This window comes from Pundamilia nyererei, unplaced genomic scaffold, assembly GCF_000239375.1.
Source record: "Pundamilia nyererei isolate P.nyererei 1_Seehausen unplaced genomic scaffold, PunNye1.0 scaffold00223, whole genome shotgun sequence".
NCBI classification, from domain to species: Eukaryota; Metazoa; Chordata; class Actinopteri; order Cichliformes; family Cichlidae; genus Pundamilia; species Pundamilia nyererei.
This window is the reverse complement of record NW_005187624.1, coordinates 664,533-682,863: the sequence shown is the minus strand read 5'-3', so window position 1 is coordinate 682,863 and position 18,331 is coordinate 664,533. Positions and strand designations below refer to the sequence as shown.

At 40.9% G+C, this 18,331-nt stretch overlaps 1 protein-coding gene across 4 annotated transcripts in view; it reads left to right on the top strand.

The window, feature by feature from the left end:
* The window catches only part of LOC102198306 (potassium voltage-gated channel subfamily C member 1-like), a 41,356-nt gene that overhangs the window by 10,068 nt on the left and 12,957 nt on the right, over nucleotides 1-18,331 (top strand). For 2 of the 4 annotated variants that reach the window (XM_005748495.1, XM_005748491.1), the window contains exons 2-3: nucleotides 11,327-12,308; nucleotides 14,048-14,242. In XM_005748495.1, the coding sequence (XP_005748552.1) occupies nucleotides 11,327-12,308; nucleotides 14,048-14,242 (1,177 nt within the window). Of the gene's footprint in view, nucleotides 1-11,326; nucleotides 12,309-14,047; nucleotides 14,243-15,209; nucleotides 15,339-16,123; nucleotides 16,145-18,331 lie in introns of those variants that run through there. The other 2 variants (XM_005748493.1, XM_005748492.1) reach the window with 2 other exon arrangements.

The window sequence follows — 18,331 nt, the reverse complement described above, 5'->3', positions numbered from 1 at the left end:
GATGGAGACTGCAGGGTGAGGAACCAAGAAAAAAAGATCGACTGAGAGAGATTGGAGCTGTGTCGCTAGGAGAAACGGAAATATATGGCAAAAGAGTCTGAACCACATACAGAGCAGACAAGAAGAAACATACATGCTCTCAGTTTATCTCCATGTGGCGCCTTTCTATTTCTTTTTCCCCCCAGCTTAACAGGATTGCAGTGGGAATGAAATGGAGGAGACCTGAATGCTGCAGAGCATGTACGACACTGTGACGTGTCGACTAGAGAGCTGGAGAGTGTGTGTATGTGTGTGCAACAGCTTACCGATTTGACTGTATCATGTCAAGGAGTTGACTCATTCAGGGAATCTCTTGAAACAGAAGTGCGCGTTGTGATTGAATTTTTACCTGAATCAATTCCAAGAGCACTGACCCTTGAAAGTCAGCGTTTCCGGCTCTCAGAAAATAAAACATACGCAAGGATTAACCAGAGCAGAAGCTAATTATATCTCACATCCTGGGTCCAGCCGTCAACGTTCTACTCTTTCATGTCCTCGTGGATTCACAGGGTTTGATAAGCCTGAAAAAGCATCCGTACGAGCGTGGGATGTGGCCACGTGTTTCGCGCGTTTGATAATTCGACATATGTAGCTGTCCTGCTGCACGTGCCACATTTACCAGGCCCATCATTTTCATGCCTCACCTCTCCTGCCCTGCAAATTCCGCAGTGTCCCATGTTGGGCGGTGGGTGACCCCTTAGTAGGGGCTTTAACTGCATGTTCTTCGCTCGGTGCCACTTTCCCCCACCCGTGTTGTTTATCCTGAGAAAAAAAGCTCGACAATTAATGGAACTTGACTTTCATTTACAGTTTTGGCTTCCATCAATTGTCAACAAAGATAAATGTGATGGAACTGTTCCTGAACAGCATCCGGTTATGCAACACTGGCCTGATTTTGTCTTGTGCTATAAATTTAGACAGCGCCATCTCTGTTAAATCTGTCCAGTTAACTTTTTTTAATCATCAGTGTTGATTTCAGGTAGTTTATTTATATATATTTTTTAAATAAAATGTAAAATTAGGTTTGTGCTGGACTGTTTCCTGACTGGGAGGAGTCTAAGCCGTCTGGCTGCTGGTGGTCACTTCTTACAGTGCTGTGTCGTCTTGAGCAAAAGTTCACCAGGTTTTCTGAAGATTTTTAGTGTTTCTCTTGAGAAATTGGCTACTTTTTCACTCATTTTCAGTTCAGTGCTTCTACCTGACCATTTTCAGAGGAATATTTTTCTGACCTATGAATCCCTCAAGTGTAATATAGTCTCTAAATTCAAGAGATGAACCAATGTGACAACTCAGCAAATAAGACATTTAGGCTCTTTGTTACCAGCAGCCTGTTGCAGAACTCCATAATTTGTTCCTAATTCTTTACTTGAATCTATGAAAAATAGCAAAGAGAACACTTGTTAGATGCTATTAGATGAAAACTTGGCATATATCTTGGCATTATGTGAAGTGTGTAATTAAACAAAAAGAAATGAGGAAACTGGACAAGTGGGGGGAGAAAGAAAAATTGAAAGCCTATCTGCAGCAGGCAGATGAGTAGTGTAGGAAAGTCATGTCCCTAAACAATAGAAAAATATCCACCAAAGATCAGACACAGGACCTTGGCGGATTCTGCTTTTCACTGAAGACCTGCCAGCAATGGTCTCACTGGAAGGGTGGTTGTCCAGAAGCCATTCTTAAGGAAGGGAAAAGAGGAGAAAAGAATGCGGCATTACACAAGAACTGCACCTAAAAATCAGTGACAACAGGTCTGACTCAATAGAGGTGATTGCTTGTCTCATGTGTGTGCTGTGTGTCTGTGTGCACGTTTGAGGTTATGTGTATAAAAGTGTGTGTATGTTAGTTTGTCTGCCTCAGACTGAGGGTGAGAGAAAGTCATCCCAACGCTTGCTCGTTAGAATTGAACAAGCTTCGTTGTTGCCTTACATAAAGTATGTCCATCTATGTTTGCACATATTTTCACATTTGCATTTGCAAAGCATAAAGAAAAGAGGGACAGCTTAAGACTTGGCAGAGACATGGCAGTTGCTTTGATTATAATTTCTAAAGTGTAGCTTTTAAACTGCAATGTTGGAACGCCACTGTGGCATTAGCTGTATGTCAGTGGACTGGATTCAAAATGATGTAATCGTGGTTCACATGGACATATTTCATAAGCTGCATAAAGTAAACTGACATAAGTCATTCATAGTTCAACAAAAAGAAAACATACAGTTCTGAAAAAAGAGGAAGGCGTGTTTTCTCTTCTCTGATTCAGACTTCATCTCTTGTCACAGTCTCCCACTTCACGTGTCGGTAAAGGGAGCACGCTCTTTTTCCTGACATTTTAGTTTTGGTGTTTCACTCTTTTTTTTCTTCTCTTTTTTCTTTTTGATGATCTTGGAGTAAAAGAAACAAAACCATCAATTTCAGTATTGCTCTGCAGCAATGATGATGATGATGGCACAAGTGAAGGCTATTCCCGTTACCCACCCAAGGTTACACTCGCCCTGCACGCTAAGTGGTTACTTTGGAAGTCTCTGAGTGATGGCCGCGGTCGTTCACCTAAGATAATAGATTAATCACCCGATCCCGGTCTGAGCCGCTGCTCAGGTTGCCCTTCAGGAGAGGGTTCTGTATTTCACATCGTTCAAATGTTCATTTTTCATGCCTCATTCATGTGCAGATTTCAGATCATCCTTCAGTGTCTCCTTATCAGTGCTGACTCCGCAGCGGCGGTCCCCCCCCCCCCCTCCATTTGCTTTGCCCTGCTGGGAAAGACTCCACGTTCCACCGCTCCCTGATTGTCATACTAACAGTAATCAAACAAAAGCCTCGTTAACGAGAAGCGAAATCCTTTACCTGCCTTTATGTATCACTGTCAAGGTCACGCGCCCTTAACTTGATAAACTAAAGCCTTTGATTGGACAATCAGCGTCTGGACCAAATGATCACAATTTGGCTCTTGCTCCTGTATACATTCAGCCCTCTATGCCAGCTGTAGGAGCAGTATTTGGCTTGGTCTTGTCCTTGGTGCCTGAAAGCAGAGGCTAACGCAGTGGTTGTCATGGTGACACAGAGCCAGGCAGGGCTGTGGTAATACTGTAATGATAAAGCTCTTCTGGATGGTGCCGCAGTAAACACAGCGCCACTAGGGTCCCGTTAAGGAAGAGCGCAGCGCACCGCCATGCATGCAAAAATGCCTGTAGGGCTAATATCAGCTCCGACAATCTCTCCTCGGTTATATCGCTTACATTCGTGCTCTCCCAGCACCTCCTCCTTCCTCGCTCCCTGTCTCTTTATTGCAATCTCACTCTCCGCTGCCCCTCATTGTCTTCTCTCCTCTTTCCTTTCCTTCTCCTCCACCTCCATTCCTTTGCTCTCCCTTCTTCATTCATCCATCGGAAACACAATCAGCTCTCGCCTTGATCAACTTCCTTTCGCAGTTTCTCTCTCGCTCTCTCAAAGAGGCTCTTTTTTTCATTTGCTCCTCTCTCCATCTTTGACTCCCGCTCTTTTAAATTTATGTTGATGATCTTTCAAAATCTAATTTCGGTGTCTAGAGAGTAAGGAGGAAGGTGGTGGGACGGTGTGGTGGGCTCGATTGGACCTTGAAGGTCATTGTTAGCTTTAATGTAGGGAATTGACCACATTGCACCTGTGCCTGTAAGTGCTACGCACCGAGAGCATCGTCCAGAGTGCACACCTTTACGTTGCTGTGACGACAACAGCGACAAAAAAAAGGGATGGCGGGAGAGAACAAAGCGCCCAAGGAGATAAATAAGTGTGAAGTGACAGATTGCTACTCCTCCTTTTATCATCTTCTTCCACTTCTCTCTCTCTGTCTCCCTGCTCATCCCTCTCCATCACTTCAATGCAGTGCTCATGCAGCTACCACTTGCTATCTGTGATCAGCAAGTGTGCGCACACACCTCCTGTGCCCATAGGCTGTTTGTCTCTTTCACATTGTGAGTCATGTCCACACACGCACACGTTTGGTGCCAGGAACTTACACCAACAGATGTATATGCATCGAATGCACGCACAGGCTCTGCAGCTGTGTGCTGCAGGGTGATTTGATGAATAGATTTAAGCCGATTTTATTAATGTTCAAGCAGTTTGAGTGCTTCTCTGTCCCCCTCAGAGCCAGAAAACTCCTGCTTGCCATGTTGATTGAGTAGTATTGATTTGATGTTCGCATCTACTGTGCAATCTACTGTACTCTGCTGCTGTAAATACGGCTCGATTTACTCACTGAAAACATGAATGGACCTTTGTTTTATCAGGAGCAATAATTGATTGTGGCTTTTAGCTCATCTCAGTCAAATTAATTGCAGTACTTTTGGTTCAAGCTGCCAGGGTAATGAAACCCAAACCCGAATGTGTCTTTGCATTTTGTTTTTGCTGAATACGTTTATCTGTCATTGTTAGGTCAAGCTTTCTCAGTACAGAGTGCTTTCCTCTGTGTATAAGATTTCCTACTAGGAAAAACATCCAACTCCAAAAGTTTAATTTAATATGAAGCAAGAAATTTGCTAATAAAGAAAGGAAGATGGAAGAGTAAGTAAATATTGTTGTTTGTTAAGTTAAAGAGTGAAAAACAGTCATTTTACCCAAGAACTGTGACTCGTGACTCATATGATGCTTAATTGAGTCATCATTATTTTTGTAATGAAATCATCTCTATAGCACAAAACAGCCAGAACGGCACAAAGACTCACTCGGACATTTAGAGCATGCATATTCTTGTGGTCCATCTTAATGGCAGTTTCATTTGATACATTTATAAATTTATATTTGACTCTTTTATATTTATGATATTTGTATATCATTATATAGCAGAAGTCAGTGTGGTTAACACACATAAATTTTAAATTTTAAAAACATAAATTTTCAGGGCTTAGTGCTGGCACTGACTATAATTTATTATAATCCTGTTTATTCTCCAGGTGGACGATGGCGGCTCCTCAGCCACTGTTAGGTCATCACTTACAATTTTGCCATCAGAGAGGGGTCACAGACTTCTTACCCATGGGTGTAATACCTTAAAATATTAGTGTACTGGTACACCTGAGATTACAACCACATTACAACTACAAGCAACTCTAGCTGGGTGCAGAATATATATGTACACATATAATGCACAATGAACGGTGTAATGTGCAATTAACTTAAACAAACTTAAACAATACCTTTTCTCAACTTACTCTGTTTTTTCTGTAAGTCAGCCAATGCCTCTCATTAAGAGCAGTCCGACTATGTGCCAGCTCAGCAGGTGTTAAAGGTTTTGGCACGGTGAATCAAAAATATACAGCGCCTCTGAATTTTATTACATCAAGTATCGTTTTAAAACTGTTCCAGATTAAATTATAACACCCAAAATATCAGTTTAAATTCCCCTTTGTATTAATTTAGTCATTTATAAGTTAAAAATAACAGCTGAAGAGTTGATGTGCCAGCATTACAGGTACAGTTGCAATGGTTTTAGGCAGGTGTGAAAAATGCTGTAAACAAAAGAATGATTTCAGAATTATAAATGATTGTTTATTGGCCCTAAATGTATTCTGCAGCAGGACAATGACCCCAAACACAGAGCGAAAGTCAGTATGAACTATCTTCAGCGTAAAGAAGAACAAGAAGTACTGGAAGTGATGGTAGGGCCCCCACAGAGCCCTGATCTCAATATCATCAAATGTGTCTGGGATTATATGAAGAGACAGAAGGATGTGAGGAAGTCTACATCCAAAGTTTGGAACAACCTACCGGCCGAGTTCCTTCACAAACTGTGTGCAAGTGTAGCTAGAAGAATTGATGCTGTTTTGAAGGCAAAGGCGGTCACACCAAATATTGATTTGATTTAGATTTCTCTTTTGTTCATTCACTGCATTTTGTTGATTGATGAAAACAGATGATTAACGCTTTCGTTTTTGTTTTGTTTTCCCTTTGTGTTGAGTTAACTGGAGGTATTTTGTTTGGTTTTTTTTGGTTAAAAGAAAATGTTATTTAGTGTAAACAGAAGTGATTCTTGCAGCTGGAATCAAATCAGCTTTTAGATGTGTGTGTTTGAATAATCTAAACAGATCTGCTCTGTTTAAGACAAAATTCTGCAACAAATCAAGCTCGTGAACAGTGCGCTCAGCTACATTTGGTTTAGCAGAAATATTATTTTCACTGTATTAAATTCGTGAGCTGAGCTCACTGTCAGATCGGCTCAAACAAAGTTGTTTAACTTTCATATTTTGGTGCTAATATGTGAGTAGATAAAAATTGGCCTTTTTTAAAATGATGTATAAAAGCTTAAGGTGTGTGCATCTACTGTGTCTGAGCCCACATAATTATGTTATATATAGGTATATGAGGTATGTGAATGAGAAAAACAACAACATAAAGACTGAATTCAAAAGTGAAAAGAGATTAAAACACCTACTGGACACTTTATTAGGTACACTTTGCTTCGTATTGGGTTGGACCCTCTTTTTCCTCCATAACTGCCTTAATTCTTCATGGCATAGATTCAACAAGGTGCTGAAAACATTCCTCACAGATTTTGATACGTATTGATACGACACCATCACAAAGTTGCTGCAGTTTTGTTGACTGCATTTCCATAATGAGGATCTAGATGCTCTACTGAGTGAGATCTGGTGACTATCTTGTTCAAGAAACCAGTTTGCATCATGGCACAATTTCTTGCTGGAAGCAGCAATCAGAACATTGTACACTTTTAACCATCTCCATAAAGGTCTGGACATGGGCAGCAACAACACTCACTCAAAGTGTGCTAAGAAAATATCTGCCACAACACCACACCATACTGGCCTGAACTGTTGATACCAGGCAAGATGGATCCAGCTTACACCACATTCTGACTCTACCACGCGAACGATGTCACAGACCTCAAAACCCATCTGACCAGAGGAAATGTTTCTTCTGCTTACCAGTTTTGGTAAGACCCTTCAAATTATATTCAAATTATATTCTCAGTTTCCTGTTCTTAGCTCACAGCTGTAGCCCAGCTGTAATCTTCTGCACACCTTGATTGTAACAAGTGGTTGTTTAAGTTACTGTTGTCTTCCTATCATTCTCCTCTGACCTCTGGCATCAACAAGGCATTTTTGAGAGATGCTGCTCACTGGATGTTTTCTCTTTTTCAGACCATTCTCTTTAAACCCTCGAGATGGTTGTGCAAGTGAATCTCAGTAGATCAACAGTTTCTGAAATGCTCAGACAGCCTCTCTGGCACCAACAACCTTACCATGTTCAAAGTCACTTAAATCTCCTTTCTTTCCCATTCTGATGCTCGATTTGAACTTCAGGAGGTTAAAAAATGCATTGATTTACTGCCATTTGATTGGCTCATTAGATATTTACATTAACAAATAGCTGAACATATGTACCTAATGAAGTGGCTGGTAGTGTAGATTCTACCACTTTTGTGCTAGAACGATTAGATGGACGTATTTGACATTCAGACATTCACCTAATCCAGCTTTGTGTGAGATTCAGTAATATAAACTAGCTTTATGCATAAGTTCTGAGCAGCTTTGAAATCACTTGTATGGAATAACATGTTGGAAAAAGACACAGAGCTCCATCTGTCCCTCCGTTTGACAGAAGTTGCTAAGGCCTGTCATTTATTATTAGCCTTCAGTCTCTTGTTAGGTTTGCTTCTTTTTCTTTGGCTCCTCGCTCTTCCTCTCACCATCATTTCCGTCATACTTTTTGTCCTCTTGCTTGTCATTGCAAAAGTCTTCTTTTCATCACACAGTCACATCACATTAACATCATCAGAACAATGAGCAAATCTTGCCTCGGTCACATCTCTGAGTTTTGTTAACCGTTTTGGCATTCGTCCATCCCTCTCACCTCGCTCGTATTACTCTATGTCCTTGCTTCTGGACTGCTTCAGCTTTTTCCTTTGTGCTTCTCCACGCATGGATCCGCATCGTCTGGTCTCCCTCCCACTTGTCCACCCCCTCCTGTGTCTCCACCTGTGTAACCTACATAAACGATACAGTGTTATTACGGTTTTGCCACAAGTTTCTTTTTGCAGTCTCTTGTGTATGTGTTAGCTCGTACATGCGCAAAGGACAACATGGAAAAGCTCACTTTGAAGACAAGATCTCACACTTTTTTCCCAGTCTCTGCATCCTCATGCTTTCTACAGTTGCCCATGCTTATCATCTACTCAGTTATCAACTATTTTTATAATCCTTGCATCAGTAATGTCTGACGTCGTAAAGAATAAAAAGAACAGTAGAAACAAAAACAAACAAAAAATGAGCACAACACTTCAGGGTGAAACTCTCTTCGTTGTTGTGATTTGTACTTGTGAAGACTTTCTGGTGCTCGGCCAATAAGGGAACATCCTGTGCTGGTCCCACTGGTACTATCCCGCTTCACTGGGACGGGAGGGTGGGGGTTGATACCGGGGGTGGGGGAGTGTAGAGGGTGTTTGAGAACCTCAGTGTGTGTGTATGTGTGTGCTTTCATGATACAGAGGAGGAGAGTACTGCAGCAATCTGAGAAAGTAGGTCAGACACCAACTAGTGAGAAACATAGCAGAGGAAAAAAAGAGGTAGAGAGTAGAGATGGAAAAGAGAGGGGAAAAAAGAAAGAGCATAGATGGTAGAGGAGAAGGAGAGCGGGAGGGAAAACAGACCAGAAAGGACAGCAGATGCTGCAAGAATGACAGACCAAAGCAAAAGAGAAAAACAGGAGCAAATCTAATGATATACATTACCAAAGTATTTGGGCTGCAAAGAGGTAGCCTGTAAAGAAAAAAAGGAAATTACACTTTCTTGATTCATTGAGCCAACATTAAACAACATAAAACAACATTACAACCAACGAATGGTTGAAACAATCAAAAAAGAATTACAGGATGGACACCAACTTACTGATTTTCCTGGAAGGTCACGTCTTTGGCTAAATGCTCGTTGGCTAATGTCCTCAATAAATACAACCGCTCACAGTATTAAGCCTTCTGCCCAGTCTGTTTCTGTCATGAAGGCACTTAGAGAAAATATGTGTAGGCTCTCATCCAATTTCCAACCCAAAGAAAAGGGATGGTGGGGGGGAAGGAGACCTTTCAAGAAACATAAGTGGCACTGGTTGCTCTTTTTGCCCAGTTATAAAGCCTCTTCTTATAAACATTTTGCTCTTGATATTACATAAGTGCATAATGCCAAAAATACAGGCTGGCACTCACAATATGCTGAGGGCACTCATGGTTCTTATATATATGGACTCCACTCAAGTATGAATTACCTTTCTCTTTTGCTCCTCGGGCCATGGTTGTGTTTTATTATTTATTTGGTAATGCACAAAGTATACTGCATCTATAAATACACTGCAGGGCTTAGGAATGGACCACAATGGGGAAAGACTGTGCAACAGCCGCTCGCACACTGGTGTCATCACACTACTGTCATTGATTCGCTGACAACTGAACAAGTTACAGTGAAGGGAAAAGATTGGCTTCATATAGTAAACTGCAGATCACGCAGATGAGCTAGAAGCAAACTGGAAAACAGAGATGTCTGAAGCGGGACAGTGTGATGGTTTAAATTGGCTTGTTTTTCTTTCTGTCAAGGAAAGCTGCAGAGATTTCTGAAGTGAACAGGCAAACCCATGGGATGCAAAATATTGTAGTATATAGAAAGGACCCAGGTTGTGGAAAGATAAGCAATACATTTCTCACAAGAGGTTCACAATAACAACATAATAAATCAACAAAAAAGCATGGGAGTTAGTGTGAGTTGTTAGTTTTAATAGGCCAAATGCAACCATAGCATTAAGAATATGAACACCAAGTATTAAGTATTGAAAAGACTCGTCAAAATATCCAATTTAAAGAAACACACACAAGTAGGCCAAATGATATGACTGTGTGAAGGGTAATGTTACCTTAAAGCATCTGCATGATATTTAAATGAGTAGTGAGGTTAATGAAATCTTCATAACAATGGGATTCCAAACAGTACTGTAAAAAACTAACTAAATACACCCAGTGATTGTTTTGGCTAATTTTCAGCGCGACCTTTATCAGGAAAAACTTGAATTAATTGTTTTCTGTGTGTCTCTCACGTCACTGTGAGGAAATTTTGGTCACTCTTCCTTTTATTTATTTACAGCTCTTTTAAGGTTTCATCACATCATTTCAGTCAGTTTGAGCTCCAGACTTTGGGACGTTGCAACAGATTTGTTGCTGTGTTTGGGGTCATTGTTACATTGTAAAGCCAAGTTTTAGCTGATGGACGAAATGGCCTCGCATTTGACATTTAATAGTTTGGCACATAGATTGGCTCACTGGCTGCAAGCTGCCCAGGTCCTGTGGCTGCAAAACACTTGGCATGAAGTGTTTTTGGTGATGTGTTTGGTTTTCTGCAAACGTGGTGCTGTCTATTTAACCAAACTGTCTTTGGTCTTGTCTGTCTGGAGTTTATTTAGATGCAACTTTGCAAATCTAAATCATGTTGCCAAGTTCTTTTTAGACAGTATTTCTCTTATCAACACTTTCAAATAAGCCACACCTATTTTTTTTTTTTTTATTGCACCTTCATGAATTTTAAACTTTAACATGCACAGTTGGATTTTGGGGGGAATTTGCTGGGATGTCCACAACTAGGAAGATGGTGACATTGTGTTAACACACACTTGAATGCTCTAGACTGGGAAACTGCCAAAGCCTCTGGTTTTATAGAGGTGCTCACACTTGCTAATGATCAGTTATTTGGGTCAATTTGATTATCAGCACTGGCTGCTAATTACTAAGTAAGGCGTTCTTAGTTTCTTTGCATAGAGCTGAATAAAGTCCTGTGAAAACTTCCTTCTCCACATGAGTGTAATATGGCAGACATATTTTCAGTTATTTATTTTATCCCTTCTGATTATAAGTTCTATTTGTGGACTACATGCTTCTGAAATATTTTTATAGCTTTCTGCACACTTTTTGTTTTCTGGCTAAGATGTGGTAATTAGTTGGAATATGTAGGATACACACTGACATATTAAGACATTTTTAAATATTGAGTTGAGTATTAACTGATAGTATACTATTTAAGGGTATAAGTGTTATACATTCACTGGTTGTTAAATTTAATTTAATGTAATTAAATTGAATGAATAATTAATGCATGTACTTTTGCGGTTGGCTTGAGGTTTTATACTATTAAAATGCTGACATTTTCTCTGATGTTCTTTGCCTTGCTGGATTTTCATAATTTGACTTTTTTCTTTTGCTCTTTCTCTGATTTCTCTTCCTACATTAACTCTTTCTATTGACCCTTTTCTTCATTCTTTTCAGTATGTGGCTTTTATCTCCCTATTCTTCATCCTCATCTCCATATCCACGTTCTGCATGGAGACGCACGAGGCCTTCAACACCATCCTCAACAAGACAGAGAACGTCACAGTGGGCAACATGACTCGTGAGGAGATCGTTTACGAGGTGGTGACTGACAGCTGGCTGACATATGTGGAAGGTGTGTGTGTCATTTGGTTCACCATTGAGGTCCTGCTTCGAGTCACCTTCTGCCCTGACAAGTTTGAATTCTTCAAAAGCACCCTCAACATCATCGATTTTGTTGCCATCCTGCCCTTCTATCTGGAGGTTGGTCTGAGTGGGCTGTCCTCCAAAGCTGCCAAGGATGTCCTGGGGTTCCTGCGTGTCGTCCGATTTGTTCGTATCCTCCGAATCTTCAAGCTGACTCGCCACTTCGTAGGTCTCCGTGTCCTTGGCCACACCCTGCGTGCCAGTACCAATGAATTCCTCCTGCTCATCATCTTCTTAGCTCTTGGTGTCCTCATCTTTGCCACTATGATCTATTATGCTGAACGAATTGGTGCAGACCCAGATGACCCAACAGCCAGTGCCCATACCAACTTCAAGAACATCCCCATTGGATTTTGGTGGGCGGTTGTGACCATGACCACGCTGGGTTATGGAGATATGTACCCGGAGACATGGTCAGGGATGCTGGTGGGTGCGCTGTGTGCCTTGGCTGGTGTGCTAACCATTGCTATGCCTGTACCTGTCATTGTCAACAACTTCGGCATGTACTACTCTCTGGCTATGGCCAAACAAAAGCTTCCCAAAAAGAAGAACAAACATATCCCCCGAGCGCCACAACCAGGGTCCCCCAACTACTGCAAGCCAGATGCCTTGGCGATGGCTACTGCATCACCACAAAGAATCTTGGGAAATGTCTTAGGAGGAGTGATGGGGTCTGGAGGAATAGGAGGTGACTGTCCTCTTGCCCAAGAAGAAATTATAGAGATCAACAGAGGTGAGTGTTTGTTGTTGTTTTTTAATGCTGCTTATGTTTATCATGAGAACATATGCAATCTGTTTTACTGTTGAAAATATAGGAATGAATAAATTGTGTATGTTCAAGATAAAATTCAAGTTTCACTATGTTGTTTACCACTTTAAGCAATCTAAAACGAACTTGCATGATTGTAATCAATATGACAGTTTGCTCATGGTAGTTTGAGGCGTACAAAAGGATTTTAGACTTTTAACTGAGAATTAACTGAGTACCAAAGTGTCAAGAGAAAGAAGTGGAAGTACCATCAAGAAGAGATGCATAGCTGATTCTTGAGCCACCCTGGAGAAATTGCTGGCCCATCACAACTCATATGTAATTTATGATCAACTGGTAGGTTCACCGTTGCCTTAAGGCCTCCATCTGTCAGGGGGGAAAAAACAAACATTATGGAAGGAAAATGACCTCAATTATCTTTTAAAACAGCTTAATGCATCTCAACTTTGAGCTGACTTCCCGAATTGAGGAAAGTCAGCCCACATATTATCTCTCTGGCATTAACAGTGAAATCAGGAGGCGAGGTAATGTGGCTCTTGGCGCGCTTTTTACATGCTGCAGCATCAGGCGTCAGTCATATGCCACAATAATGCACCTTAAATGCATTACTCCAATGGCCTGATCATTAGTGAGTCAGAAAACATTTCTTCAGTGCTTTTACTACATCTTGTCTGCTTGGCTTTTTTCCAGGTATTTGTGGGCGGTGTCTTTTCTTTCTTCTTTTCTTTTTTCCTTGTTTTTATTAGCAAGTTGTATCAGTCAAACTTTTGATAGCAGACTCCAGACTCGGAAAGTACAATCAAGTAAAAATTTCATTATATGCAAAGCTTGTCTACTAACATGTCTTTGCATGACTCATAGTTCCATATCATTCATATTAACTCATTCACTGCCATTGACGTCTATAGCCGTCAATTGCAGTGAATGAGTCAATGGGTTTAACTCATTCACTGCCAATGGCTGGCAGTGAATGAGTTAATCTTGGTGAGGCCCTCAGCTCATTCACTGCGTAGAACAAGACATTTTCTTCTGGTTGGCTTCCTCTTACAAACAGAAGGATTGACCAGAACATGCTTTATTTTCCTACATTACAGTAGGACACATCAATTGAATTTTATTAATGCCAGATATATTGCAACATAAAGACCCTATAATGTTAGAAATGACCCCAACAATCAGATGACCCCTTATGAGCAAACACTTGGTGGCAGTGGGAAGGAAAAACCTTTTTTAACAAGAAGAAACCTCTGGCAGAACCACGTTTAGGGAAGGAAAGCCATCTGCCAACATTAAAGCCTCTCTTTCGATTGGACTCTACTCGGTTTTTAGGGTTTTCCATTAGGGAGTATTATCTGGTACCAAGTACTTTGTTAGCCAGGGTTCCAAGCGAGCTTCATCAAGCTTAAAATGTGACGTCGACAGCCTGCGTTCCACTGATTGGCCAGGTAGTGACGGCTCAGGCTGGGTCATGAGAGCGACTCCTTCACAAAAATCAAACAGAGCAAATTTTGAATAAGAGAAATGGTTACAAACAAACCAACACTGGTTTGTTCTTAACCAGAGTCAAGTCGAGTCAAGTACAGCCGAGTAGGCGGAAAAGAGGAATTAGATATGAAATTGTTTTTTGAGTTAAACAAGATGTTTAATTTTGTAGCACAATGATTCTTCTTTGGGTGTTTTTCACTTTCCTTTGCCTCAACTAGATTCTAAGCAGAATGGTGACGCAGCCTCAGCCGCCTTGGCTAATGAGGACTGCCCCACCATCGACCAGGTGCTGAGCCCGGATGAGAGGAGTCCTATTGGGCGAGGCCCCACTCGGGAACGCTACCAGCAGGACAGAGCCTGCTTCCTTCTTAATACCAGGGAATTCCGTGCCACAGATGGGAATGTGCGGAAAGGTATGTTTCACACCAGGAGACGGATATGCAAAACATGCACATCTTATGTAAACAGATCCACACAGCAAGATGTTTGGCACAGTATGATGTAAACATACATTATAGATTATATAAGTGCAGAGGCAGCCAATGCAGATAAACTACATATAGGTCCTTATACGTTTTGAATGTCACATTCAAACATGCAGGAAAGATGCGCTGGATGGGACAGCACACTATAAACTGAGTTAGGAGACTTCAGTCACAGCTAGCAACAAAACATCCACACATCTACAGTCGTGCATTTACCACACATGCATACACACCAAGTTCTTCTGCTCTGCTCTGTTTGTTTCCATCTCTTCACATTCATGTTGTCTGTGTTTCCATCACCGCTTGGTATCACATTTTATTTCTTCTGTCGGACAAGAATCTCTGTCCCTCTACCTCTCTCCTTTTCCTTTTTCTTCACAATGCCTCAGCCATTCATATCTTCCATCTTTCCACGGTGTCTGTGAACTTTGTTCTGTGTCCCATAATGTCACATTTATTCATGCTCAAAAACGATCTCTTTCTCTGTCTTCTGGACTCAGACAGTTGACCATGCATTAATTTACTTCTCGTCACTTCTGTTTCTCCCTGTCTGTTTCTCTCTTTCTCTCTCTCCTGCCTTGTGTTGTCCTTTTTATTTACTTTTCCCTCAACCCCTTGACCACTTACCCTCCCAAACTTGCCCCACATCTACCCTCCCGTCCCCGCTCTTTCCCTTTTGAAACCCACGCCCTCATTTCACCCCTTCTTTTCCTTTGTGCTCCACCATAACGCCTTCCCTTTTCGTTGCCCCATGTCCATTATCTTCATGCTCATGAAAACCCAACACCTCATTTACTACTGCAATCCAACTACCACCACTGCCACCAACCTGCACTGAAACACTCCCCCACACTCCCTCCAAACTTTCGACACCCCCCTGTTGACAACAAACTAGAGGCAGCAGCCCTGGCACCCAGCCCAGACTCCCCTCTGACTGAGGATTGGTATAAGATGGAGGGGTCTCTGTTACAGCAGGACCTCAATGCAAACTCCACATCTTCCTGGATCAAACCATAGGCCAGAGGTAACACTAAAAAAAAACAAAAAAATTTTTAATAAAGGAGCTTGTATCCTGGAAACATCCAGAAAGTTTTAATCTGGCTGTCCTAGAGGTAGGATGTTTTTTAATTGCACAAACAGAAGTGTAGTGCCCACTTTAACACAGATGCAGCTGCACATGCTACGCATGACCTCAAAAGATATGCAGATACACCAAATGTTTTCACAGTGTTGTGTCTAAATGTTCAATGGAGTTTGTCCTTTGTGTCACCTGTAAGAAGACTTATCTGTGCCTGAACGCGTGGAATGATGCAAACATTTGAGCTCAGGTTAGGTAGCACTTCAGTGTGAATGTTAAGGTTTGGGTTGCAAAGGGTATTTTGGGGCTCACCTTGTGATTTCTGAGGTATTTCATACAACGAGTCCTAACCTCAGCCCAATGTTGTACTTATTATTATAACTTTGTGAATGACAATCTCAATGAACACTGTACAAGATGTAATAAAAAAGAAAAGAAAAGAAAAAATCTGGAGAGAAAATGTGAAAATTTCGCTGTGATATACACTCAGTAATTACTTGTTTGTCTGTGTGAGAGCTTAAAACCTGCATACAGTCATGAGAGTGCAAGAGCGCATCCATGCGGGTATGCACATGTGCAAATAACACCCAGAAGCTCAAATGAAAAATAACCCCGTTGTTGTGTCCTGTGTCAATAACTAATAAAGCAAGACACTGAAGAAGAACCAATGGGAACAGCGGGTCATGTTGTTGTCTGATGTGCCTCTGTGTTGTTGTTGTCTCTCTCTTCAGGTTGTGTCATATCACGCGTGTGTATGTGCGCTTTTTTCATTCTTACATGTTATACACTGTGTCTCTGTCCTCTCAATGCCGTCTGAGTGTTGTGTTTGTGTTTGTCGTGTGTGGCTTAATTTAGTTTTTTCCCTTCCTATTGTGTTTTACTCCCTACCCCACGGACCTCCACCTTGGCAAACAGAAGTGCACACTGCAATTTAAAAAAACAATGTTTGACTATAAACAGCACCTTTCTATTTACACCTGTGTATATAATATGTACATGTACTCTCGCACTGGTTGTATGCACTAACAGTGGCATTTGTCCCTGCTACGCCGTGATGTGGCCACAAGGATTTGCAAAATTACATGTACATATGCACCATTTCTAATCAGCTGGTCTGCACTGATACTTTAACACATTGTGATTGCAGTGCTGGATATCACCTTTCCAAGGCCCAAGGTAACTGGGGTCACTGGAGCCATCTGTGTCAGGGGATATCACTTCGTGAAACATGGCATGCTTAACACTAGCAAACATTTTAAAGAATGCATTAATCAAAAAACAAACAAACAAAAAAATTGACCTACAAATCAGTTATAATACCAGAGTGCTAATTTACAAAATAAGCGTGTAATGGATCTGAAATACTATCCCCTGACCGTATAACTGTGCTTTCAGTGCCTAGTGTAGTCCAAAGATTAGGACCTTTTGTATGAGTACTGTGGAAAAATCAGAAGGAACATAAGCTGCACTTGGTGACTGAAACACTTACCGGCCAGACAGAAAGACAAATGCTATGACAGAGTTGACCGAAAAAGCGGCTTCATGCTGTTTAAGGTAAGCGAGCCTCGAGCTGTCCGAGCCTTTCAGTTAGAGGTTGCTGACATTGCTGCAGTTTTTAATGGTTTTCTATATGTAATATAAAATCTAGGTGCTACAAAGATCCCTCTTTAAAACAAATCAGGAGTCCATTGAGCAAAACAAGTGCTTGGGTTATTAGGATGCTGCGTAGAGCTTGTAATTTGTAGGTAAGCGATGTATAAAAGTCTTTATTGTTTTAGTGTGTATTTTAATGTTGAGCCTTGTGCACTGGGGGAAGAGACTGTACTAAGTGCTTACAGTAAATACCAAATCAATTTGATCTGTTTCTTACTTTCTCTGACACTTGAGTCTCTAGTATCTGATAACAAGATTCCATGTCTATAAGCCCCGTGTTAGACAAATGACCTGGCCAAGGTGATGCCTACCTCTTTCCTATTGGGGGAAAAAGATAGTTATATAGGAGCATTCAAACTTATCTGACTAATCTGTTAAATTTGTGAATCAGAAGTTTTGAATATCAATTAAATGAACAAAAAGCACTGGGTTTATAACAGTTATGATAGTCCCTGCTCTCCACTTGTTTTTAAAGAGGGATTTCCTCCATGCTGACTAAAAATAATTCTTGTGTGCTTTATTTGTGATTTATTTTGTAGATATCTGCATAAGGTGTTTTTGCCAACTTATTTTCTTAGCTTCTCAGATTCTTTTGTTGGATTGTTGGCCATTTGACTTCCTACGCACCCAGTGCCGTATGCATGGCTCACTAAGGTCAAACGGTCAATCACCCCCCTCTGATTGCTCACTCCAAATCACTCCTCCAGACCTTCTTCAAGGAGTTTATATTGGCTTCTGTCTCTCTCTTCCTCTGTCTCTCTTCTTCTCCACACTCTTTTCCTCTATATATGTATATGAGGTGTTTTTTTTGTTCTGTTCTGTGTTTCTAACATGCTCTGTGCATCTGTATTACTGTGATGTGTTATCCAGCAGTTTGGTAAAAAAAAAAAAGAAGTATTTATTTGAATGCTTTATTGTTTCGAGGTGTATGTGTGTGGATTGAGTTGATTTATGTTAATTTTAATTATATTTTGCTGTATTCTGTATTTTGTTTTGTTTTTCTCTTGATATTGTGTTTTGTACAAGTTCTTTTTGTTGTTTTGTGTTTTGTGACTTCCCTCGTGTTCTTCCTGTGATACCCTTTGAGTTTCACCATCACCTGCGATCTGTCTTTTCTGAATCGGAGTGACAAACAAAACTGCCAACAAAACAGCGGAACAAATTAACAGAAAAGTGGTGCAAATCTCGCTGGTTAAAGGCATTCTCAAGAGCATATTTGGCCAAAACGTTGCTTTTTATGCATTCATGTTATTACGCTAATTATCATTAGTTTACTTATATATATA